Raw genomic sequence first — 27110 nt, 5'->3', positions numbered from 1 at the left:
CATTCTGTGAGCTTGTGTGGTCTACCACTTCGCAGCTGAGCCGTTGTTGCTTCTAGACGTTTCCACTTCACAATAACAGCACTTGTTGACCGGGGCAGCTCTAGCAGGCAATTTAACGAGCTGACTTGTTGGAAAGGTGGCATACTATAACGGTGCCACATTGAAAGTCACTGAGCTCTTCAGATAGGCCATTCTACTGCCAGTGTTTGTGTATGGAGATTGCATGGCTGTGTGCTCGGTTCTATACACCTGTCAGCAACTGGTGTGGCTGAAAGGGGTGTCCACATACTTTTGTATATATAGTATACAACTTCAGTGTGATATAACAGTTAATGTTCTTTAATCAGCACGTCCTCTCAAGCGTTAGGAACCAGGGAGTACTGCAGAGCCTCTCCGGTGCTGGGAGACTAGAAGGAGAGGAATTATAATCATATCTCATCTCCCGATAGTCGAATAGCCATACAGATACTGGATTACCAGAAGGACTGGAGTGAAAAGAGAGCAGCAGCAGTTGTTTGACCACAGACAGGGCTAGTGTACAGTATGTGAATATGGGGAAGTGTTTTTAAGTTCAATCCCAACATATTTTGATTTCCTTTTTCCAAATGTCAAAATGTTCTTATTAACCAATCAAATGAGGATACCCTGTTTCTGTCCACAACTGTGTTTGGCTTTGACCTAAGGGTAGATGACCCTCCCCCCGTGGGACAGTTGAGCTAACGTAGGCTAATGTGATTAGCATGAGGTTGTAAGTAACAAGAACATTTCCCAGGACATAGACATATCTGATATGGGCAGCACATTTGGGCAGACTTGATACAATATTTTAAACATATATGCAATGGTTCATTGGATCAGTCTAAAACTTTGCACATACACTGCTGCCATCTAGTGGCCAAAATCTAAATTGCGCCTGGGCTGGAATAATATATTATGGTCTTTCTCTTGCATTTCAAAGATGATGGTACAAAAAATACTAAAAAACACGCTTTTTTCTTTGTATTATCTTTTACCAGATCTAATGTGTTATATTATCCTACATTCACTTCACATTTCCACAAACTTCAAAGTATTTCCTTTCAAATGGTATCAAGAATATGCATATCCTTGCTTCAGGTCCTGAGCTACAGGCAGTTAGATTTGGGTATGTAATTTTTGGCGAAAATTGAAAAAAAGGGTCCCATCCTTGATTTAGATGACCTCAGCAGAACTCTCCCACTCACTCCCCTCCCACCAGGGAGGCCCAGTTCCCGGAACTTCACGCTGATCCAGCTGAACAAGGAGTTATCTCGTCGGCGGGGCTTTGAGTTGGGCATGCGGGGCTGGAGGCGGAGCCACAATGTGCTGCTCTTCTTCTGTGACGTCGACATCCATTTTACCCTGGACTTCTTTACTTCCTGCAGACTCAATGCTGATCCCGGTGAGGAATGGTGCCTCCTACACTCTTTGAAGAAAGGGTTCTAAAACGGTTCTTCAGTTGTCCCCATTGGAGAACCCTTTTTGTTTCCAGGTAGATGCCTTTTTTGCTTCCAGGTAGAACCCTCTGTGGAAAGGGTTCTACATGAAACCCAAAAGGATTCTAGCTGGAACCAAAAAGGGTTATTCGAAGGGTTCTCCTATGGGGACAGCCCAAAAAACTGTTTAGGTTCTAGATAGCACCTTTTTTTTCTAAAAGTGTAACGATCTATCAATCTGTCTGTCAGTATTTCTGTCAATGGAAGTTCTAATGGATTCCGATCTTGTCTCATTGCTGCAACTCCCCAACGGGCTCGGGAGAGGCGAAGGTCGACTCATGCGTACTCCGAAATATGACCTGCCAAACCGTGTTTCTTAACCTGTTGGGTCTAGGGGGCAGCATTTGCACGTCTGGATAAAAAAAATGTACCCGATTTAATCTGGTTACTAATCCTACCCAGTAACTAGAATATGCATATACTTATTATATATGGATAGAAAACACTCTAAAGTTTCCAAAACTGTTTGAATGGTGTCTGTGAGTATAACAGAACTCATTTGGCAGGCAAAACCCTGAGACATTTTCTGACAGGAAGTGGATACCTGATGTGTTGTATTGATTTTAAACCTATCCCATTGAAAAACACAGGGGTTTAGGAATATTTTGGCACTTCCTATTGCTTCCACTAGATGTCACCAGCCTTTACAAAGTGTTTTGAGTCTTCTGGAGGGAGATCTGACCGAACAAGAGCCATGGAACGGTGATGTCCCATTAGACACCTGGCGCGCTACTTCATGTTGGGTACCCTCGTTCCAATACGTTATAAAAGGCTATGCATTCGTCCACCTTGAATATTATTCATGTTCTGGTTAAAAAGGCCCTAATGATTTATGCTATACAACGTTTGACATGTTTGAACGAACGGAAATATATTTTTTCCCCTCGTTCATGACGAGAAGTCCGGCTGGCTTACATCATGTGCTAACGAGACGGAGATTTTTGGACATAAATGATGAGCTTTTTTGAACAAAACTACATTCGTTATGGACCTGTGATACCTGGAAGTGACATCTGATGAAGAGAATCAAAGGTAATGGATTATTTACATAGTATTTTCGATTTTAGATCTCCCCAACATGACGTCTAGTCTGTATCGCAACGCGTATTTTTCTGGGCACAGTGCTCAGATTATTGCAAAGTGTGATTTCCCAGTAAGGTTATTTTTAAATCTGGCAAGTTGATTGCGTTCAAAAGATGTAAATCTATAATTCTTTAAATGACAATATAATATTTTACCAATGTTTTCTAATTTTAATTATTTAATTTGTGACGCTGACTTGACTGCCGGTTATTGGAGGGAAACGATTTCCTCAACATCAATGCCATAGTAAAACGCTGTTTTTGTATATAAATATGAACTTGATAGAACTAAAAATGCATGCATTGTCTAACATAATGTCCTAGGAGTGTCATCTGATGGAGATTGTAAAAGGTTAGTGTATCATTTTAGCTGGTTTTATGGTTTTGGTGACCCTGTCTTTGACTTGACAAAACATTACACACAACTCTTGTAAATGTACTGTCCTAACATACTCTAAATTTATGCTTTCGCCGTAAAACCTTTTTGAAATCGTAAAACGTGGTTAGATTAAGGAGATGTTTATCTTTCAAATGGTGTAACATAGTTGTATTTTTGAAAAATTTGAATTTTGACATTTATTTGGATTCAAATTTGCCGCTCTTGAAATGCACCTGCTGTTGATGGAGTGCACCACAGGTGGCACGCTAGCGTCCCACCTAGCCCCAAGAGGTTCACCCGCTCACTTAACCTGGAAGCCAGCTGCACCAAGAAGGAAACACCATTCAACTGACGACCAAAGTCGAGCCTGCAGGCACCCGGCCAACCACAAGGAGTCGCTAGAGCACGATGAGCCAAGTAAAGCCCCCCCGGCCAAACCCTCCCCTGACCCGGACAACGCTGGGCCAATTGTGCGCCGCCCTATGGGACTCCCGGTCACGGCCGGTAATGACACAGCCTGTAGTAACACCACAACACTGTGATGCAGTCCCTAACTTTGTTTTTCTAACTTTAGGTGATAAAGTGTTCCACCCATTGTTCTTCAGCCAGTACAATCCATCTCTTATCTACAATAATCACAGCCCCTCTCTTCTATTCAACAACAACTGGTCAGTCTCCTTACGACATCTGGGTGTGGAAATCTCTTCAAAAGCTGTGTTCACACAGGATACCTGTGTAAATGCAGCCAAAAAGGCATAATACATTACATTGGGTTCTTTATATGATACTTATACATTGTGTCTTTCTGCAACAGGTGATAAGGAAGGATGCTGGATTCTGGAGAGATCTTGGGTTTGGAAAGTATAGGTCTGATTTCATCAACATAGGTAATATAACAATATGTTTTTTTCATTGACTGACTGACTGACTGACTGACTGACTTATTTATTTATTTTGTCAATTTGTATCTGTGATCTGCACAGGTGGGTTTGACCGGAACACCAAAGGCTGAGGTTTGGAGGATGTTCACCTGTACAGAAAGTACCTGCACAGCAAGCTGATGGTGATTCGCTCTCCCTCCCGAGGCCTCTTCCACTTGTGGTATGAGAAGCAGTGTGCAGACGAGCTGCCGCCAGACAAGTATAAGATGTGTATGCAGACCAAGGCAATGAGCGAGGTCTCTCACAGCCACCTGGGGAGCTGTTCTTCACACAGGAGATCCAGGGGCATCTGGAGAGGTAAAAACTAGAAACTGCCCCACAACCACATATCTAAGATCAGACTTCCCTACCGCTTATCCTAACCTTAACCATTAGGGGGTTACACAATATCTGACCCTGGACCAGTGGTTAGGGTAATGAAATCAAAACACCTGGAGAGGAGAGACATCGTCTGGGTTATGTTGAGAGAACAATGTCTTTCTCCTTCTACAGACTAAACACAGGGCCTGACGAGGGAGAGTATAGGGATGAGACATGAACTTTGTCATGACATGACAGAAACTTGATTGAAATTTTTCAAAATGGTGATGTTATGTAGCCATACTAACTCATTGTATGTCCGCTATTGCCATCTTCCTTCCTGTACTGAGTCTGAAAGCAGGGAGGTCCGAATAATATTTTACTGTCTTTGTTGTATTGAGACTGTCAGCTTCAGATTATGTCTGCTATGGACTCTCAACTCAATGAAAGTAATATTTTTGGCTTTATAACTGTGTCTGAATATGTAATACAAGGTCATAATGCTTTAAACGTTTTAGTTATATGAATTGAAATAGGAATTTAGAGAAACAGACTGTCTAAGCATATTCATATTTAGGCCTACGGTACTTCCCTCTTCTTAAAACTGGTGGACACTGAATAAAATATCCTGGAAAACAAATGATCACATTTGGATACTTAAGCACAGTGGGTTCCCAAACATTCTGTGTTACCCATCTAATAGAGAAAACCATGTTTGTAGCCACAACCCAAGCTTTACCCACAAACCAAGAGGAACTGGCTGGGACCCAACCAACCAACCGACCTGGAGCCCATAACTTGGATAGAAGGATCAAGTAGTTAAAAAAATGCTGATTGCATACAACATCCTATGCCTTGGGCATAGATGAGCAATTGCATGTCAGTATTTGTGGTGTTTCTGGTCTTGCATTAATAAATTGGGAGAGTCAATATTTCAAAACCATCTCTGTCTCTTCCTGTGTGTGTCAGTGTGTGAGTGTGTTTTGTTTCTTGTTGTGTTTTTTTTCTACAGGATGCACAGACATAACTGGTGTGTACTCACCACTGCCAGTAATCCATGGTCAGACATGTTTCGACACAGGATAGAAGAAACACCTTGGCTTGGTAGAACTTGTATAAAAATGTATACCACATAGGCTATAGATAGATTGTTTCATCTCTATTGTCACCTTTATTTTCATCATCCTTCTAAGGGTCAATATAATCATAGTAAATTAATTGATAATAGTTGGTTTTGTTCCATTGAACACTTTCCCCACAATTAAGCAGTGGAGTTTCCTGCAGTGACGTAACCTCAACTTTGCATAGCTAGAGGGAAGGGTGGAGCGAGTCGAACATCGGGCGACGGCTGTCGTATTTCCTAGCAAGCACGCGATAGGCTCTTCACCTGAAGCCACCTCCCTATCATAATCACAGCCAGAGGCTGTGTTCTTACCGGTGTATTTTACTGGAAGGGCCAGAAGATTATGAGCGTCTTTTTTTTTGTTGCTTAAGAATCCGTTATATTATGAAGTTGGGTTGTGAAATGAAAACGTAGTGGTTTTAGAAATAGGGCTGGTTTGTTGATTAGACAGTAGCCCCCTTGATAAAAAACAACAACATTTTGTTTGACCTGTTTTTGGTTAGGTTTAGTAAGCCCTACAATATTGATTTTCTTTTGTATATTTGTTTTATTGTTTTGAACAAACAGCGAGGCATGTTCCACCGATAGGCTGTCTCATCTCGCTGAAAAAAGCAGACAGACGCCGGACGCTCCGGAGTCTACGGCTTTGTCAAAGACAGAAGTCCAGAGACTTAAGATGTTTGAGACTGGTAGAATCCCTCTCGTCCTTCTCGACGTAACCTGCTTTATCCTCGGTATGTAACCTACGTACTTACCATGTTGTTGGCAGTGTCAAGCCTTATAGAGTTCCTATTCTGTGAGAAGTTATTCTGCACTAGTCTACGTTAACAAGTTCTATTGGAGGTATCTCTTTATTACGACTATTGTAGTTAGGCTACATTATGCCTATAGGTGCATGGATTACTTTTATGTAACAGGAAGTGTCTTAAGTCTTTGAACGAATGGGTGTTATATTCCACTTCTGACCTATTCCACTGCTCACCCACTATTAGAGATGTTGTGGTCAATAACACTGTTATAATAACGTAATGGGGAGGGGGGGGGGGCAATATAGTACGGCTACGGGCTGTTCTTAAACACGACGCAGCGCTGAATGCCTGGATACAGCCCTTAGCCGTGGTATATTGGCAATATACCACAAACCCATCGAAGTGCCATGTTGCTATTATAAACTGGTTACCAACGTAAATAGAACAGACAGTAAAAATGACTTTTTTGGTTACCAAGGCTTTCAGCCAGTTAGCATTCAGGGCTCTAACCACCCGGTTTATAATAGCATACAACACACAGTATGGATGTATATTATAAGAACTAGGGCCACGAGTTTTTCCTGACCATGTCTTGACCAGGAAATAACTTTGTGTTCTAGTTTTAGCTATAACTTAGCTTATAACCTATAGCCTATATTGTATTCGTTCATTCAGGCCCATAAGGTGTATTTGTTGATTTGAATATAGCCTTCTGGTTGCATATTAAACAACAGCGTCGGAGGGGTAGATCTTGGGTTCAGTGCGGTTCGTTTATTACATATTGACCACAACATGATTATGGGATTTGGCGAAAGGGACATCACACCAAACCACCGGGTTTTTGAGTTTTGGGTCGTTTTTGCAACATATTTTAGTGTAACTAAAATTGGTGCAGGATTTTGTGATTTTGTGTGATGAAAGACAGTATAACACTACTATTATGAGAAACACAAGTTTGTTTATGCCACAAGCAGGTTATAGTCGAGCAGAGATGGAATCAAAACCGGAACTCTGTGGAAAAAAACAAGACCCAGACCAGACCCAAGCCAACCATCTTCAAACATCATAAAAATAATGTTGTCCCTCCGGTTTGCACTTTCGTGTTATCTCACCCCTACTAAGTCAGATAACTCCGACAAGTCTTGTCAAGATATGGTACTAACCACGTGAGTTGAGAGACTACAAAAATGATGGTCTTGTTCAGACCATGAGCCAGACCCTGGCCTCGATCAGGGTTTTAAGACTATGGCTAAACTGATCCTAAATCTGTGCCTGAGTGCAACTTGGAGTAAGTGTCTAGTGTAGCACTTTAAAAAAATATCTGAATTTCGCCCCACCTTTTGTGATCAATTAAAAGCAGTCAGAATGTTCAACGAAGGATGATGGCAGATTGTGTCCATACTTCCCAACAGGACAGGCTCTAATCAAAGACCTGTGACTGCTACACTCTTAGAAAAAAGGGTTCCACAAGGGTTCTTCGGATTTCACGATACGATTAACATTTTTGGTTCCAGGTAGAAACCTTTTTGGTTTTAGGAAGAACCCTTTTAGGTTCCATGTAGAACCCACTGTAGAAAATAGTTCTACATGGATGCCAAAAGGGTTCTAGTATGGGGACAGCCAAAGAACCCTTTAAGGTTCAAGAGAGCACCTTTTTTTCTAAGAGTGTAGTTAACTAATTTAGGCTGGAATCTGCCGACAGGGGTTGAATGTGCTTTACTGGCCAGAATCAAGATAGAGCAAGTCTGGTCATGTAACCTGCGTGATTGAAATAGCAAATTAAGTTACTTCAGCTGTGAAGAGAGGAAGTGGGTTGAATGGAAGGGTATTTTAAGAAACAACAAACCTAGTTCGAACTTACAACAAACTTAGTTGAACTTTGAAGCTGATTCACTGACACTGTGAATTGGGAATAGTGGGTCGTAGTATATGTATCCTTCTGCTAGGTACAAATAAATGATGCAAGAGAGATGGCTTACCTTGAGAGTCTGAACGAGATATCAGGACATGGATTTCTTCATTGGTATCCTATTGTATAGTTAGACCTGGATTTTCCATATTTCTCTTGGTGAAGGCCTAATTGTTGTGAACATGTTGTGGAGTGTGAGAAATCAGATGAGAGCAGTGTAGCGTAAGAGAGTAATCCACTCTGTTACAGGTGAATTGGACTGTGTGCCCGAGTGAGTCTGACTGAGTGTCAGAAGCATTTAGACATCCATGCCAGTGTAGCACATGGGGATGTGTGAAACTTACTCCTCAGCTTGAAGTGTCCCCCCGCTTTTCGCCAGCCACCGATTGGTAAGACGCTTCAGGAACGCGGTCACATGTGCAAGCAAGGTAGAGCGCCTGGGTTCGATCCTCGGTGTGAGCTGAATCAGGAGGTAGTGGTACTCACTAAGCAAGCAACGTGACATCTTTTACACCAGCATCTCCATCAAATCATGTTATCGTTAGTTAGGTCAGCTAACCTTAACTGAAACATCCTGCGCTGACTCATCGACTAGCTAGCCCTGGTTGCTAGTCTGTTTCAGAGTAGTAAGGCTCATTCATTTTAGAAACAGGTGTTCTCTGATTTTCCTATTGTTTTTGGCCACTTATGGGGGTTGATGTGCTTTCTGGACTCTATTATTTAAGAAAGTGTTGTGTCCCTCCTTTATTGAATTGTCTTTTACCTTTATTTGTTACCTTGGCAATGAGTGGGCTATTTGGTAAGGTGAGAGGGAGGTCAGAGCAGGAGAGAATGGTATAATCAAATCAAGTGAAAGCATGAACAAGCACGCCTTATTTGCATATTGATTTTCATCAGGTTTTGCCTACCAAGTTCCTTTCTCCTGTGAAGGTTTGGTCAACAGAGTGTTTTAAAGAATTACAGCAGAGCCTTAAAAGTATGTTTACAAAGGCTAGTTTGAGCCAAGTGACTATTTCTGAATATCCCTATCTTTATTTGTCTCTCTCTCTCCAGTTGGGCTTCCCTTTGTGATCCTCACCCCTCAGCACAATCCCTTCAACAGGGGTTTCTTCTGTAATGATGAGTCCATCAGATACCCCCTGAAAGAGGACACCATATCCTACCAGTTACTGGGGGGAGTCATGATCCCTTTCACACTGATTGTGGTAAGTCATTACCTTCGCTCTGTTCTCAGATGTTCTCTTCAAAATATCAAAAATATCAGGTATTTGTGTTTTAAATGTTTATGGTAAAAGTACAATAATTTGAGACAATATGTCAATATATTCGATTCACCTCAGTTAAAGATGACTTCTCTTGCTTTTACAGGTAGTCAGTGGTGAGTGCCTTGGCGTCTATATGACTCATATAAAGACCAAATCATCCTTGGGGACTAACTACGTGGCGCGCATCTACAAAGCAGTGGGCAGCTTCCTGTTCGGGGCTGCTGCTAGCCAATCACTGACGGACATTGCCAAGTACTCGATTGGTCGTCTGCGTCCCCACTTCCTGGCTGTGTGTAAGCCTATGTGGGACCGTATCAACTGCATTGCTGGAGGCTACGTCGAGAACTTCACCTGTACCGGGGACAAAAACATGGTGGATGAGGCCAGGTACAGTAGAGGTTTCCTAGGGTTACATCCCAAGAGAAGATATTGCTGGGAAATCGAGACCGAAAAACTTTGAACTCTACTGGCAAATGAAAGCTCGAAAGATGTTTGCGATGCTGTAAACCCAGTTTCCCCTAATCTTTTTGTTGTCTTCTGTTTTACAGACTTTCCTTTTTTTCTGGTCACTCATCCTTCTCTATGTACTGTATGCTGTTCCTAGCAGTAAGTATAGCAGTGGGCATACTGTGCTCATTGTTACATACAGTTATGCTACAACAGTTCAGTTCTTTCCCTGTCCCTAAGCAATAGCTCCCTTTCATGATGTTGATGGTGTCCTTCTTCCCGCTCTCCTTTAGCTGTACGTCCAGGCCAGACTGCAGACAGAGTGGGCCAGGCTCCTCAGACCCACCATCCAGTTCTTCCTGATCGCAACGTCCATCTACGTGGGGCTGTCACGCGTCTCAGACTACAAACACCACTGGAATGACGTACTTACTGGCCTCCTGCTGGGGGCGATAGTTGCAATACTCACGGTGGGTAGCTAGCTATAGGCCAACGGTTCCCAACCAGTTTGCCTTGAGGAACTCTCATGTGTGCCGCAAAACTTTTTAACACTCACTTATAAACGTGACCTGTGGAATACACATGGAATCTTGATTTAGGAGCACTACTGCCTGTCAGACAATACATTAAATGGCACATGGTTACGTCTGTATTGTTGTTTCAAGTCCAGTGCGCTCTGGCTGGTGTTACATTTGTATAATTTTACTTTGTCTGTGAAAACCATTAGCACAGGCAAGTCTGATTAGACTTAGCCAGAATCATTTATTTCTAAATATATGGCTCTGGGCTTAGCTATACTGCCATAGAAACAAACAGAACGTGGCTGCACCTTTACCGTGCAAAGAAACGCTTGTCTGTAGCCCAAACCATTCAAATCTGAAGAACTATTTTACTATTCTCTAGCGCAGATTCGCTATTTAATCTATAAAAAATGTTTGTCATATAAAATAGATGATTTGCAGTATGGATCAGAGGAGATGGCAGTGATTACCACTAAATACATTAATAGGAACATTTTAGGTGTGCCGCCGAATTGTATATCCCATCAAGATGTTCCACGGTTCAAAAAATGTTGGGAACCACTGCTATAGGTTATAGACGCGGGTGGGCCTGGGCACTGGCCCAGCCAGATTGACAACAGACCCAGCCGATTAGGTTAAACACGTAAAGTAAGTTGATAGCCACTGTTGTAGTTCATTATTCACATTGACACAGGTAGCTAGTTAATTGCATAATAGTGGGCACCTTATGTTTCTGCATGGAATTATATATGAACAAACCATGTATTACCATTCCTTTAGAGACAACATCATTCATGTTTATACTGTATCACTGCAAGTAGTTTCCTCAGTTTCAGTCTCCATTGTATAAGAAATGCTCTCCTCTCCCGACACAGGTGTTCTGTGTGTCCGATTTCTTCAAGACGCCTGTTGATCCAGTAGAGATACAAGCGGAGACGTCCCACCCCAGTCTACAGGACAACCCTGTAAATGGGATCCACTACGGAAGCACAGAATGAAGCTCTGACTACAACATGGACAATGCATTGAGGACAAGTAGCATGTTAAGCTAGCTACAACTACTTGCCATCCGCTACAGAGGACTATGGTTATTTATTTCCATGCATTTCAGGTCATTGGCATTGACTGTCGTGGAAATATCATGTTGCCTGAGCCCTGTAGACAGATGTTAAGTCCTCTCAGAGCCAATGATCTTGCCTATGTTTGTTGAGCTAACGGTCCGTGTATTCAATTCCTGGTCTTTGTGTGCAATTGCGGTGCGATGTCTGCGCTTGTTGGAACGGTTGTGATTGCATTGGTTTGAGGATTGTGTTTGAAATGAATGAAATTGAAGTTTGTTACAGTGAGTAATGAGTGTCCATGTGTGTAGCCTGACCAATAATAAGTCTTACACCTGTGAATGAAATACCACGACTGTCCCAAAGCTTAAATGAAAGTCAGGAGACTTACTGAGCTCTGAAATGATGTACTATGTACTGTATATATTTTTTTAATACTGCCTTCGCCAGATTGTTGCTGACACTTGCTCAAAGCTCCCTGGAAACTCCTTACAAATGTGTCCAAGTGTAGAAATCATGGTGACAAATACACAAATTAACTTTTTGCCATTTGTATGCAGATGTACTATTGTAAAAACAGTGTTTTGAGCTTTTCGGAAAACAAAATGCTAGCTATGTGACAAATAAAGATGGAATTCCATTTTGGTACTTTGGTACAGTGAATAGTACTGTGTCTGAGACACATTTTGTGAATTGTATAAGTGTGTGCGTTGTTTAGTGAGATCGTGAGAAACTACCCATACAGAAAGTCCAAAACCATAACTGTCAAATAGCCTTTTTTTTAACCAGGATGTCCCATTGACGTAAAGGATCTCTTTTTGAAGTAAGAGTTAGGTGGGGCCCAGATGCCCAGGAGGTAAGGCAGGGTGGGGTCTAAACACAAGGACCATGTTCCTTTCCTAATGTTCCTCAAGAGCCAAAGTACAGACTTCAGACGAAAATATAGAGGCGTACTCACCACAAGTCTGGAACTACATATTTGTGTTCTGTCTCACCCTCAGCTGTTGTGGGTGTGTCCTCAACTTTCAGCCACACCCATAGACATTATGGACATGCAAATGGTAAATAAATCATCTTCAAATTAAACACATTCTTATGTAACATGCACCATAGTCCTTTCACTAACAACTGCTGTCATTGCTTAGTTGCTGGCGAGCAACTGCTCAAACAGTGATGTACTACCTTTTATACTACAGTTGAAGTCGGAAGTTTACATACACCTTAGCCAAATACATTTAAACTCAGTTTTTCACAATTCCTGACATTTAATCCTAGTAAAAATTCCCTGTCTTAGGTCAGTTAGGATCAGCACTTTATTTTAAGAATGTGAAATGTCAGAATAATAGTAGAGAGTGATTTATTTCAGGTTTTATTTTTTTCATCACATTCCCAGTGGGTCAGGAGTTTACATGCACTCAATTAGTATTTGGTAGCATTGCCATTAAATTGTTTAACTTGGGTCAAAAGTTTCGGGTAGCCTTCCACAAGCTTCCCACAATAAGTTGGGTGAAGTTTGGCCCATTCCTCCTGACCTTGCTCGCACGCGCTTTTTCAGTTCTACCCACAAATTGTCCATAGGATTGAGGTCAGGGCTTTGTGATGGCCACTCCAATACCTTGACTTAAGCCATTTTGCCACAACTTTGGAAGTATGCTTGGGGTCATTGTCCATTTGGAAGACCCATTTGTGACCAAGCTTTAACTTCCTGACTGTCTTGAGATGTTGCTTCAATATATCCACATAATTGTCCTTCCTCATGATGCCGTCTATTTTGTGAAGTGCACCAGTCCCTCCTGCAGCAAAGCACCCCCACAACATGATGCTGCCACCCCTGTGCTTCACGGTTGGGATGGTGTTCTTTGGCTTGCAAGCCTCCCCTTTTTTCCTTCAACATAACGATGGTCATTATGGCCAAACAGTTCTATTTTTGTTTCATCAGACCAGAGGACATTTCTCCAAAAAGTACAATCTTTGTCCCCATGTGCAGTTGCAAACCGTAGTCTGGCTTTTTTTATGGCGGTTTTGGAGCAGTGGCTTCTTCCTTGCTGAGCGGCCTTTCAGGTTATGTCGATATAGGACTCGTTTTACTGTGGATATAGATACTTTTGTACCTGTTTCCTCCAGCATCTTCACAAGGTCCTTTGCTGTTGTTCTGGGATTGATTTGCACTTTTCGCACCAAAGTACGTTCATCTCTAGGAGACAGTCTCCTTCCTGAGCGGGATGACGGCTGCGTGGTCCCATGGTGTTTATACTTGCCTACTATTATTTGTACAGATGAACGTGGTACCTTCAGGCGATTGGAAATTGCTCCCAAGGATGAACCAGACTTGTGGAGGTCTACAATTTCTTTTCTGGGGTCTTGGCTGATTTCTTTAGATTTTCCCATGATGTCAAGCAAAGAGGCACTGCGTTTGAAGGTAGGCCTTGAAATACATCCACAGGTACACCTCCAATTGACTCAAATTATGTCAATTAGCCTATCAGAAGCTTCTAAAGCCATGACACCATTTTCTGTAATTTTCCAAGCTGTTCAAATCAACTTAGTGTATGTAAACTTCTGACCCACTGGAATTGTGATACAGTGAATTATAAGTGAAATAATCAGTCTGTAAACAATTGTTGGAAAAAAGACTTGTGTCATGTACAAAGTAGATGTCCTAACCGACTTGCCAAAACTATAGTTTGTTAACAAGACATTTGTGCAGTGGTTGAGAAACAAGTTTTAATGACTCCAACATAAGTGTATGTAAACTTCCGACTTCAACTGTATCTGTGTAAGCTAAAGGCTTTCAATATGCCGGCCTGCTCTCTCCAACTATTACCTGTTGAGTGCTCATAGAAGAATGTTATAGCATGGATTGGATACCAGCCTGATCCCCTGCTGAGGATCTATTTCCACCAGAGAGAGTTAATCTCTCAATGTCATGTCTAATTACAGAGTTATAAGGTTAAGAGGGATTTCTCCTTTAGGGCTCTCCTCTACCCGGTACATGACTTTCAAGTCCCATTACTGGGGCCAGGAGTTTTTCCCGACCGTGTGATCTCACTAGGAAAAGTCTGGGCCCTAGTTGTGGGACATAATTGAGGCCCAGATTTTCTCCATTGTGATTCTCCATCACTTCTATTTTGTGAGAAGGAAGGGGCCATTTCGTTCCTTTCAATCATTTTCTATTCCTCTATGAATCAGTATCTGATGTTCTAGAGGACAGCATCTCTTACAAAGCTACAGGTCTATACTAAATACTAATGGGTGAACTATCGGAGAATGACAAAGAGATGATATTCTTCATATTCAAAGGAAAGGGGCAATCCGCAGTTGTTTCAATAATTTTTGTACTTATTAATGAATGATATATACCCATTTATTCTTGAAGAATATAACTTATAAAAGCCTCATGAGCTAGGTTTAACTGTCGTTCCCCATCAGAACCCCAAATATGAAGTTGTTTTACTCCAATGTTTGTAAGCACCATACATTTAAACAAACACTGAACAGCCTCAAAACATGGTTAAAACTAGTATCCAGTATCCATAGCTCGTTCTATGAATTTGAGAGTGGTAACATTTCTCCAGCCCTCTTGATCAGCTTTTTACCAAAACAGTCATGGGATCGCCGCTCTGCAGATTGGTCCTTTAATTTCTGTTTCAAAGTTCTCATGAGACTACAAAGGGTAAGATACATAAAAAAATCTAGTGAATGGAAGGAAATGTAATGTTCACCATGATGTTCATGTGAAATAAATTTATGTTCATGTGACTTTTGAATTTGTAAACTAAGTGACTATACAAGCTGGTATTATTTATTTGATTTAATAAAAGGGTCCAAACAGCTGATCACTGAGCTTGTTCTGATCCTAGCCCTTCTCACCAGGCTACGAAAGAGACTTTTGACCCAGACATGTCTTCATTGACAGAAGCCCCATTAATACTTTGACCCACTGCTCTCACGCTTGCCAAGCAATGCACTCAGTGTTTAAATGAATCAGCTGGGAAAATGCTGTTAAATACACCAATTATATCAGTTTAGTGAGAAAAAAAGGAAAAAAGACTAGAAATATCTCATGTAATTCAGATGACATTGTCTGCTTGCATGTGGTGAACCAGATCAACTACCACCCTCTAGTGGAAAAACTAACATCACAGTGGGGAGGTAAATGGATGACCTTAAGTCTGACCTTAAAGGATTTGACAAGTGTAAAACTAACTCCAAAATGTATAACCTACAATTTTCAGAGCTCAGTCTTACATGGAAACCAAGACCAAATTGTATTACTAAGAGTAATAACATTTTGACGATCATGTGCAGACTTACTGGGGTTGTCATTGTTTCAATACAAATTGATCCAGATTTATGGGTGAGAAGCTGTATTAGATAAAACTCTCATAATCATGTCTGTTTTACAATAAGTGTAGATAGCTTTATTTCCATCATATCAAATGAGTTACACCCACCATTCCAGCTTTACAGAAACTGGACACTCATGAGCGCTGCCAACGACAGGCATTTCCCAACAGACATTGCAACAGTTGCTAAACAATCAATGCCATACATTTCTTTCCAACAATGAAATGCTTTATGGTTGATTGAGTGTGCTACGTTTCCTGTGATGCAAAAGTGACGATTTTGATATCCTGTAATTTTGAGACCACCCAAAGTTGTTTATTTTAACTCATGAAATTCATGAACAAAGACAAGATATTTAGAGTAGTTTGAGTATATAAAGACCCAGTGGGAGAAACAGTTACTGCATTAGAACGGAGCGCAGGAATTATTTTTCACATGACATTTAATTTCCTTCAACTGGATAATCTGCTGGAACGGCACAGTCTACCACAAACAGTCAAATTTTACCACAGCTCTCTAGGGTTGTAAAATTTTATTTCTTCTTAGGAGAAATCTGTACATGGAGGTTCTGGCCTTCAGTGTTTCACATATAATATTAGGACAATGCGACAGACAGTAAAGCACACTGAAGGATCAAGAGCAGTTTCACTCATTACTCAAAGCTGGACAGGAAGGTCAACACAATCTCCTTCAGTTTGGCGTCAGCTGTCGGTGAGATCATACCATCAGTCCTGGAATAAAAACAAGAGTCTCATTACTTCAAATTAAATTCATATCAACGTTCATAATGATTATCATCAACCATCGATTTTTACTGATTACTCAAGACGGTCCTGTTACCTGATGGTGGTGAGCAGGTCCTGGTGCTGGCTGAGGATGTGTACAAGGAAGGCCTTCTCAAACCTGGTGATCTTGGAAGGGTCCATCTTGTCCAAGTGACCTCTGACACCAGCATAGATGACTGTCACCTGCTCCTCAATGGCCATTGGGCCTGGGGGAGGGAGAGAAAGTTAAATAAAAATTACATGTCATTACCCCAAACTAAGGAGTGGCCCTGGTTGACAACATACAAAATGTTCAACTTTATTAGCACGCTGGGTGGTGACACTCACAGTACTGTCCCTGTTTGAGCAACTCAGTGAGGCGGACACCCCTGTTGAGCAGCTGCTGGGTGGCAGCGTCCAGGTCAGAGCCGAACTGGGCAAAGGCAGCCACCTCACGGTATTGGGCCAACTCTAGCTTCATGGTACCAGCCACCTACACACAGTAAAGGACCACAATCGTATTATGGATTTAGGTGACTGATTCCAAGTGAGAAAATACTCTGGGGTAAACTGGTGAACTGCAAAGAAATAAGTTTATCTGCATTTATCTGATGTATAATATCAGTCCCCTATAGAGCCCCAGGTCAAACCTGCTTCATGGCCTTGGTCTGGGCAGCTGATCCAACTCTGGACACAGACAGACCCACGTTGATGGCTGGGCGGATACCTTTGTAGAACAACTCAGTCTCCAAGAAGATCTGCAGGGGAGAGAGCACACTTCTGTTTAGGGATTACATTAAACTTTGACAAGTCGACTGGAGGAAAAGGCAAGTGGGGCCAATAATGAAATTACATCTCTCCACACCGCACCCACCTGTCCATCAGTAATGGAGATGACGTTGGTAGGGATGTAGGCAGACACGTCTCCAGCCTGGGTCTCAATGACGGGCAGAGCGGTCAGGGAGCCGCCGCCGAAGTTGTCGTGCATCTTGGCAGCTCTTTCCAGCAGACGGGAGTGTAGGTAGAACACGTCACCGGGGTAGGCCTCGCGACCAGGGGGACGACGCAGCAGCAGGGACATCTGACGGTAGGCTACAGCCTGGAGGGATTTAGGAGGGATGCAAATACAGCTGTTAAACATGGGTAGATTAACAGAGCCTGGTTCCTTTATTTTTACTTCATGAAGCATCACACTCAAGACTCTACTCAACCCCAACTTCCCCCTTCTCACCTGCTTGGACAAATCATCATAGATGATGAGGCCGTGCTTGCCGTTGTCTCTGAAGAACTCTCCCATGGAGCAGCCAGAGTATGGGGCCAGGTACTGCAGGGGAGCAGCATCAGAGGCTGTAGCAGACACCACAATGGTGTATTTCATAGCATCAGCGTCAGTCAGCCTCTTCACCAGCTGGGCCACAGTGGATCTCTTCTGGCCAATGGCAACGTAGATACAGTACAGCTTCTTCTTCTCATCTTTGCCTTCGTTAAAACGCTTCTGGTTGATAATGGTGTCAATGGCAATAGCAGTTTTGCTGTTAGAATAGAAGAGGGAATTTGTATTAGATTACAGTTCTAGTGTCAGAGTAAGCAAATAATTACTACAAATATAACTGCATGACTTTAAAGTTGAATGAGAGGCAATAGAAAATGGTTGAAGCGTTGTCTAATACCCTCCAGGTAAAGGCAAATTAAGTTTGCATAGTAGAACATTAACACATTCACAATTGTTTATGTCACATTGAACATGCAGATTCGTAATCCCCAAATAGCCCGACTGAAGGATAGATGGCACCTGGCCATTTGTTTACCCAGTTTGCCGGTCACCGATGATCAGCTCACGCTGGCCACGGCCAATGGGCACCAGGCTGTCCACGGCCTTGATACCCGTCTGCATGGGCTCCTTCACAGAGATACGGGGGATGATGCCAGGGGCCTTCAGGCCCACACGCCTACGGATGCTCGACCCAAGAGGACCCTGAGGGACAAAGAAGGGTTAACGCTATTCTGATCAGACCCGACATGCCCAGACCGTAGTCGCAACCCAAGGACCCTAGATCTGAAAGGATCAGGTGGGAGATCCTTTTTATTGTGTGGCATCCAAGAAGTTCGGGTATAAAAATACATCTCCATGAATTCTTAAGATGAACAATCGTTATGTTATTAACTATGAATGTTTTCAAGAGTGCGCTGACAGATATGGTCTTCCTGTTCCTACCTCATCCTATACAACTACTTCTGTACACCTTTCCTATTGATATACTGTCCATACACATACAGTGCCTTCAGAATGTATTCATATCCCTCTATTGCACATTTTGTTGCATTACTGCCCGAATTCAAAATAGATTTTTCACCATCACTCATCCACACACAAAAAGAGAGAAGAGAGAGAAGAGAGAGAAGAGAGAGAAGAGAGAGAAGAGAGAGAAGAGAGAGAAGAGAGAGAAGAGAGAGAAGAGAGAGAAGAGAGAGAAGAAGAGAGAGAAGAGAGAGAAAAGAAGAGAAGAGAGAGAAAAGAAGAGAAGAGAGAGAAAAGAAGAGAAGAGAAGAGAGATATTGTTCAAAAAAATAAAGGGAACACTTAAACACAATGTAACTCCAAGTCAATCACACTTCTGTGAAATAGAACTGTCCACTTAGGAAGCAACACTGATTGACAATAAATTTCACATGCTGTTGTGCAAATGGAATAGACAACAGGTGGAAATTATAGGCAATTAGCAAGACACCCCCAATAAAGGAGTGGTTCTGCAGGTGGTAACCACTAACCACTTCTCAGTTCCTATGCTTCCTGGCTGATGTTTTGGTCACTTTTGAATGCTGGCGGTGCCTTCACTCTAGTGGTAGCATGAGACGGAGTCTACAACCCACACAAGTGGCTCAGGTAGTGCAGCTCATCCAGGATGGCACATCAATGCGAGCTGTGGCAAGGTTTGCTGTGTCTGTCAGCGTAGTGTCCAGAGCATGGAGGCGCTACCAGGAGACAGGCCAGTACATCAGGAGACGTGGAGGAGGCCAACAACCCAGCAGCAGGACCGCTACCTCCGCCTTTGTGCAAGGAGGAGCAGGATGAGCACTGCCAGAGCCCCGCAAAATGACCTCCAGCAGGCCACAAATGTGCATGTGTCTGCTCAAACGGTCAGAAACAGACTCCATGAAGGTGGTATGAGGGCCCGACGTCCACAGGTGGGGGTTGTGCTTACAGCCCAACACCGTGCAGGACGTTTGGCATTTGCCAGAGAACACCAAGATTGGCAAATTCGCCACTGGAGCCCTGTGCTCTTCACAGATGAAAGCAGGTTCACACTGAGCACGAGACAGACGTAACAGAGTATGGAGAGGCCGTGGAAAATGTTCTGCTGCCCGCAACTTCCTCCAGCATGACCGGTTTGGCGGTGGGTCAGTCATGGTGTGGAGTGGCATTTCTTTGGGGGGCCGCACAGCCCTCCATGTGCTCGCCAGAGGTAGCCTGACTGCCATTAGGTACCGAGTTGAGATCCTCAGACCCCTTGTGAGACCATATGCTGGTGCGGTTGGCCCTGGGTTCCTCCTAATGCAAGACAATGCTAGACCTCATGTGGCTGGAGTGTGTCAGCAGTTCCTGCAAGAGGAAGGCATTGATGCTATGGACTGGCCCGCCCGTTCCCCAGACCTGAATCCAATTGAGCACATCTGGGACATCATGTCTCGCTCCATCCACCAACGCCACGTTGCACCACAGACTGTCCAGGAGTTGGCGGATGCTTTAGTCCAGGTCTGGGAGGAGATCCCTCAGGAGACCATCCGCCACCTCATCAGGAGCATGCCCAGGCGTTGTAGGGAGGTCATACAGGCACGTGGAGGACACACACACACACACTACTGAGCCTCATTTTGACTTGTTTTAAGGACATTACATCAAAGTTGGATCAGCCTGTAGTGTGGTTTTCCAATAATTTTGAGTGTGACTCCAAATCCAGACCTCCATGGGTTGATAAATTGGATTTCCATTGATTATTTGTGTGATTTTGTTGTCAGCACATTCAACTATGTAAAGAAAAAAGTATTTAATAACATTATTTCATTCAGATCTAGGGTGTTATTTTAGTGTTCCCTTTATTTTTTTGAGCAGTGTATATAAATAAAACTCCCTAGACAAGCATACCCATAACATGATGCAACCACAACCATGCTTGAAAATATAAAGAGTGGTAATCAGTGCTGTGTTATATTTACCCCAAACATAACGCTTTGTTTTCAGGACAAAGTTAATTTAGTTAGGGCCTCCCAAGTGGTGCAGCAGTCTAAGGCACTGGTCAGTGTTAGAGCTGGCACTACAGATCTGGGTTCGATCCAGGGATGTGTAGCAGTCGGCCGAGACCAGGAGACATAAGGACAATTGGCCCAGCATCGTCCGAGTTAGGGTTTAGCCAGCTGGGATGTCCTTGTCCCATCACGCTCTAGTGACTTATTGTGGCGTCCGGGCGCATGAACGCTGGCTTTGGTTGCCAGCTGTACGGTGTTTCCTCAGACACATTGGTGGGGCTGGCTTTCATGGTAAACGAGCAGTGCGGCTTGGCGGGGTCATGTTTCAGAGGGCGCATAGTTCTCAACTGTCACCCCTCCCGAGTACGCACGGGAGTTGCAGTGATGGGACAAAACTAACTACCAATTAGACATAACAAAATTGGGGAGAATTAAAAAAAATATATATATAAAGTTAATTTGCCACATTTGTCAGTTTTAATTAGCATGTTTTGTAATATTTTTATTCTGTACAGGTTTCCTTCTCACTGTCATTGAGGTTAGTATTGTGGAGTAACTACAATGTTGATCCATCCACAGTTCTATCACAGCTATTAAACTGTAACTGCTTTAAAAACTCACTATTGGCCTCATTGTGAAATCCCTGAGTGGTTTCCTTCCTCTCTGGCAACTGAGTTTGGAAGGACAGCTGTATATTTGTTGTGACTGGGTGTATTAATACACCATCCAAAGTAATTAATACATTCATCATGCTCAAAGGGATATTCAATGTCCACTTATTTTTTTACCAAATCGACCAAGAGGTGTCCTTTGCGAGGCATTGGAAAACCTCCCTGGTCTTTGTGGTTGAACCTGTGTTTGAAATTTACTGCTCGACTGAGTGAATGTACAGATATTTGTACGTGTTGGGTACAGAGAGAGTAAAAAATAATGTGAAACACTATTGCACACAGAGTGAGTCAATACAACTAAAGATTTTTTTTTTTTTTTTACTACTGAACTTATTGCGGCTTGCCATAACGGGGTTGAATACTCATTTACTCAAGACATTACAGCTTTTCATTTTTAATTGATTTGTAAAACATATGACATTATGGGGCATTGTCTGTAGGCCAGTGACCATTTAAAAAAAAAAAAAAAAATTCAGGCTGTAACAAAATGTGGAAAAAGTAATGGGGTGTGAATACTTTCTGAAGGCACTAAATCCATCTATTCTAGACTGACATTGTTCTTTCTGATCTTTTAATTTTAGGGATTTGTGTGTATTGTTAGGTATTACTGCACTGTTGGAGCTAGAAACATAAGCATGTCGTGGCACCTGCAATACGTGTACATGACCAACAATATTTGATGAATAAAAACTACATAAATCTGCCCTCACCTTTCCGTCGATGGCATTGCCCAGAGCGTCCACCACACGACCCAGCAGCTCCTCACCCACTGGCACGTCCACGATGGCGCCAGTCCTCTTCACAATGTCACCCTCTTTGATCAGCTTGTCATTACCGAACACCACAACACCAACATTGTCAGGCTCCAAGTTCAGAGACATACCCTATAAAAGAGGATAGATGTTTTGTTAAAATATACTGATTGACGACAGTAGTAGAATGGAAAAGCTTAATCTGTTAAGTTTAAAAATGGCTCAGTTAGGATTCATAAACTAAATTTCTCCTAGATCTGCACCTTGAGCCCAGAGGAGAACTCCACCATCTCCTCAGCCTGAACATTCCTGAGACCATACACTCTGGCGATACCGTCACCAATGGACAGCACACGACCAGTCTCTTCCAGATCAGCACTGGTGTCAGCACCCAAAATCTTCTCCTCCAAGATGGAAGACACCTCGGCAGTGCCTAAAATTAAAAAAGAAACACATAAAACATAAGTTTACATTAAAACTGGTCGAGCTGCCCTGTGACACAAGCCTACCAGACAAGCTAAATGATTACTATGTGCGCTTTGAGGCAAGCAACACTGAAGCATGCATGGGAGCAGCAGCTGTTCCGGACGCTGTGTGATCACGCTCGCCGTAGCCTATGTGAGAAAGACCTTTAAACAGCACTAGACCCACTCCAATTTGCATACCGCCCAAACAGACCCACAGATGACGCAGTCTCTATTGCACTCAACACTGCCCTTTCTCACATTGAACGCTGAGCTTTAGTCAACACCATAGCACCCTCAAAGCTCATCATTAAGCTAAGTACCCTGGGACTAAACACCTCCCTCTGCAACAGGATCCTGGACTTTGACGGGTCACCCCCAGGTGGTAAGGATACGCAACACCACATCTGCCACGCTGATCCTCAACACGGAGGACCCTCAGGGGTGCATGCTTGGTCCCCTCCTGTACTCCGTTCACCCATGACTGCGAGGCCAAGCACTACTCCAACACCATCAAGTTTGCTGACGACACAGCAGTGGTAGGCCTGATCACCGACAACGATGAGACAGCCTATAGGGAGGAGGTCAGAGACCTGGAAGTGTGGTGCCAGGACAACAACCTCTCCCTCAATGTGATCAAGACAAAAGGAGATGATCATGGACTACAGGTAAATGAGGGCCAAGCACGCCCCCATTATCATCGATGAGGCTGTAGTGGAGCAGGTTGAGAGCATCAAGTTACTTGGCGTCCACATAAACTCATGGTCCAAGCACACCAAAACAGTCGTAAAGAGGGCACGACAACACCTATTCCCTCTCAGGAGACTGAAAAGATTGGGCATGGGTCCTCAGATCCCCAAAAAGCCATACAGCTGCACCGTCGAGAGAGCATCCTGACCGGTTGCATCACCACCCGGTATGGCAACTGCTCAGCCACCGACCGCATGGTGCAACTGAGGGTAGTGCACACTACTCGCTGGTTTATCATCTATGCGTAGTCACTTACTCCACCTACATGTAGATATTATAGACTAACCTGTAGCGCCGCACATTTTTTTATTTCACCTTTATTAAACCAGGTAGGCAAGTTGAGAACAAGTTCTCATTTACAATTGTGACCTGGCCAAGATAAAGCAAAGCAGTTTGACACATACAATACAGAGTTACACATGGAGTAAAACAAACATACAGTCAATAACAGTAGAAAAATAAGTCTATATACAATGTGAGCAAATGAGGTGAGATAAGGGAGGTAAAGGCAAAAAAAAGGCCATGTCGCAAAGTACATACAATATAGCAAGTAAAACACTGGAATGGTAGATTTGCAGTGGAAGAAAGTGCAAAGTAGAAATAATGGGGTGCAAAAAAGCAAAATAAATAAATACAGTAGGGGAAGAGGTAGTTGTTAGGGGTAAATTATAGATGGGCTATGTACAGGTGCAGTAATCTGCGAGATGCTCTGACAGGTGGTGCTTAAAGCTAGTGAGGGAGATAAGTGTTTCCAGCTTCAGAGATTTTTGTAGTTCGTTCCAGTCATTGGCAGCAGAGAACTGGAAGGAGAGGCGGCCGAAGGAGGAATTGGCTTTGGGGGTGACCAGAGAGATATACCTGCTGGAGCGGGTGCTACAGGTGGGTGCTGCTATGGTGACCAGCGAGCTGAGGTAAGGCGGGGCTTTACCTAGCAGGGTCTTGTAGATGACCTGGAGTCAGTGGGTTTGGCGACGAGTATGAAGCGAGGGCCAGCCAACTAGTGCGTACAGGTCGCAGTGGTGGGTAGTATATGGGGCTTTAGTGACAAAACAGATGGCACTGTGATAGACTGCATCCAGTTTATTGAGTAGGGTATTGGAGGCTATTTTGTAAATGACATCACTGAAGTCGAGGATCGGTCGGATGGTCAGTTTTACGAGGGTGTGTTTGGCAGCATGAGTGAAGGATGATTTGTGGCGAAATAGGAAGCCAATTCTAGATTTAACTTTGGAATGGAGATGTTTGATGTTAGTCTGGAAGGAGAGTTTCCAGTCTAACCGAACACCTAGGTATTTGTAGTTGTCCACATATTCTAAGTCAGAACCGTCCAGAGTAGTGATGCTGGATGGGCGGGCAGGTGCAGGCAGCGATCGGTTGAAGAGCATGCATTTAGTTTGACTTGTATTTAAAAGCAGTTGGAGGCCACGGAAGGAGAGCAGTATGGCATTGAAGCTCATCTGGAGGGTTGTTAAGTGTCCAAAGGGCCAGAAATATACAGAACGGTGTCGTCTGCGTAGAGGTGAATCAGAGACTCACCAGCAGCAAGAGCAACATCATTGATGTATACAGAGAAGAGAGTCGGCCCAAGAATTTAACCCTGTGGCACCCCCATAGAGACTGCCAGAGGCCCAGACAACAGGCCCTCCAATTTCACACACTGAACTCTCTGAGAAGTAGTTGGTGAACCAGGCGAGGCAATCATTTGAGAAACCAAGACTATTGAGTCTGCCGATGAGGATGTGGTGATTGACAGAGTCGAAAGCCTTGGCCAGGTCAATGAATACGGCTGCAAAGTATTGTTTCTTATCGATGGCAGTTAAGATATCATTTAGGACCTTGAGCGTGGCAGAGGTGCACCCATGCACCAGCTCTGAAACCAGATTGCATAGCAGAGAAGGTGCGGTGGGATTCAAAATGGTCGGTAATCTGTTTGACTTGGCTTTCGAAGACTTTAGAAAGGCAGGGTAGGATAGATATAGGTCTGTAGCAGTTTGGGTCAAGAGTGTTCCCCCCTTTGAAGAGGGGGATGACCGCAGCTGCTTTCCAATCTTTGGGAATCTCAGACGACATGAAAGAGGTTGAACAGGCTAGTATTAGGGGTTGCAACAATTTCGGCAGAATTTTAGAAAGGGTCCAGATTGTCTAGCCCGGCTTATTTCTAGGGGTCCAGATTTTGCAGCTCTTTCAGAACATCAGCTCACTGGATTTGGGAGAAGGAGAAATGGGGAAGGCTTGGGCGAGTTGCTGTGGGGGGTGCAGTGATGTTTACCGGGGTAGGGGTAGCCAGGTGGAAAGCATGGCCAGCCCTAGAAAAATGCTTATTGAAATTCTCAATTATAGTGGATTTATCAGTGGTGTCAGAGTTTCCTATCACATTGAGTCAGTACTGGTACCCCCTGTATATAGCCTCGTTATTGTTGTTCTTTTACGCTTTACTTTATTTTGTAAATACTTTTCTTCAAACTGCATTTTTGGTTAAGGGCTTGTAAGTAATAATTTCATGGTAAGGTCTACACCTGCTGTACTCAGCACATGTGACAAATAAGAACGATTCTCATTTTTGTTCATATAATATCACCATAGAGTAATCTCAGTTTATACAGGGGCAAATTAAGAGAACATTATGTTATTGTTTTCAAATGTCATCTAAACTTAATGTGCCCTGCTCATAACAAGTGGAACTTGTGGCAAAACAGGATTTCTGATCCAAGAACAGAAGGTCATTCCTTGAGTCCCCATTCGCTCTCTACTTACCGGTCTTCGCAGCAAGACATGGTTTGTGTGTGTGGAGGTGATTCACTCCTACGCAGGCGGCGGCAACATTCTTGGACACCTACAATTAATGAAAGCATGATCGGTTATTGTTAAAAACATGGGTAATTTAACGGCAAAGAAGTCACACAATAAACTGGAATACGTTACAATCAAAACATGGCTTAAGCGCTAGGCGTCAGCCCAAGTAACGTTAGCTAAAAGCTAGCTAGGTTGTGCGCAAGTAGTCCTCTGACAGCTGGCCTATGAAAAATATAAATCAACTAAGCAACCAATAAAAAATAAAATCGACCTTTTCAAAGCATAGGCTAGACACTACAGCTAAATAGACTTACAGAAGCTTGTAATGTGTGCGCGAAGGGAGTATTCTGCATGTAAAGCAATCCTGACCTTCAGAAATTAGCTAACTAGCTGATAGCATGCTAAACTAGTCAGCTTGCTAGCACAGCCATTTTATATGGGGCCGTAACGTTAGTTCAAGTGCGCATAAGCACATTGAACGTGCAAATCTAAAAGAAATGTGAAATTAACGAGTTATAAAAGCAGTAAAACTAGCGAATTAACGTTATCAAATAAATATCAAGACGGTACGTCGAGTGGCACGGGTGTCCTTTCTTGGACATGTCGTTCTTGGACGAGCGCGTGAAGGTGGCGGCCTGTATGTACCCTTCACATACCCACTGCATTCACATTGACATTTTAAATCGTGCAATACTAAATGTCTTCTATTCAACATCCAAATCAATGCAATACTCACAAATCCAGCCCGTCTGGGCAGGCTCCTGGCCAGAGCCGCTGCAACTCGCACAGATAACATTTCGAATGTGACTTGTCCTCCACCACCTGCAAAGACCAGCTAGCTGTACTTGGAGGGTGTGCGAATGGCCGAAAACGAACCCCTTCTTCTTCTTTTTATGTCATCCGTGATGACAGGCTGTCATTTCAAAGCATTACTGCCATCTACTGCAGGGGAGTCCACTTATCTATGAATTACTCTGGCTGAAAAAAACATTCTACAGGGGTTATGGCGCAACCTAGTGGCTATTTGTGGTACTTT

The 27110-nt window shown here is 43.2% G+C and overlaps 2 protein-coding genes and 1 long non-coding RNA gene across 4 annotated transcripts; 2 read left to right on the top strand and 1 right to left on the bottom strand.

Annotated features, from left to right (window-relative positions):
- Positions 1-3442: 3442 nt before the first annotated feature.
- Positions 3443-4611, top strand: LOC106584959 (uncharacterized). The gene is made up of 4 exons (XR_001323870.2): positions 3443-3479; positions 3550-3643; positions 3790-3862; positions 3959-4611. It is a non-coding gene; the product is annotated as an uncharacterized lncRNA (long non-coding RNA).
- A 1042-nt stretch (positions 4612-5653) lies between these two features.
- LOC106585174 (phospholipid phosphatase 1) lies at positions 5654-11928 on the top strand. The gene is made up of 6 exons (XM_014171090.2): positions 5654-6073; positions 9051-9202; positions 9366-9649; positions 9811-9868; positions 10003-10179; positions 11106-11928. Exons 1-6 carry the CDS (start codon positions 6016-6018, stop codon positions 11226-11228), a joined length of 852 nt encoding a protein of 283 aa, XP_014026565.1. The 5' UTR covers positions 5654-6015; the 3' UTR covers positions 11229-11928.
- A 4224-nt stretch (positions 11929-16152) lies between these two features.
- Positions 16153-27056, bottom strand: atp5a1 (ATP synthase, H+ transporting, mitochondrial F1 complex, alpha subunit 1, cardiac muscle). 2 transcript variants are annotated; one of them, NM_001139660.1, is given in 12 exon segments: positions 16174-16366; positions 16476-16527; positions 16530-16626; positions 16748-16892; positions 17050-17157; positions 17274-17498; positions 17631-17931; positions 18208-18374; positions 22026-22199; positions 22331-22500; positions 26036-26114; positions 26811-26919. In NM_001139660.1, coding segments are annotated over 12 exon segments (1584 nt in total). In that variant the 5' UTR covers positions 26871-26919; the 3' UTR covers positions 16174-16360.
- Positions 27057-27110: the final 54 nt, after the last annotated feature.

The sequence above is a fragment of the Salmo salar genome, chromosome ssa24, assembly GCF_905237065.1.
Source record: "Salmo salar chromosome ssa24, Ssal_v3.1, whole genome shotgun sequence".
Lineage (NCBI taxonomy): Eukaryota > Metazoa > Chordata > Actinopteri > Salmoniformes > Salmonidae > Salmo > Salmo salar.
This window is presented reverse-complemented; position numbering and strand designations above follow the sequence as displayed.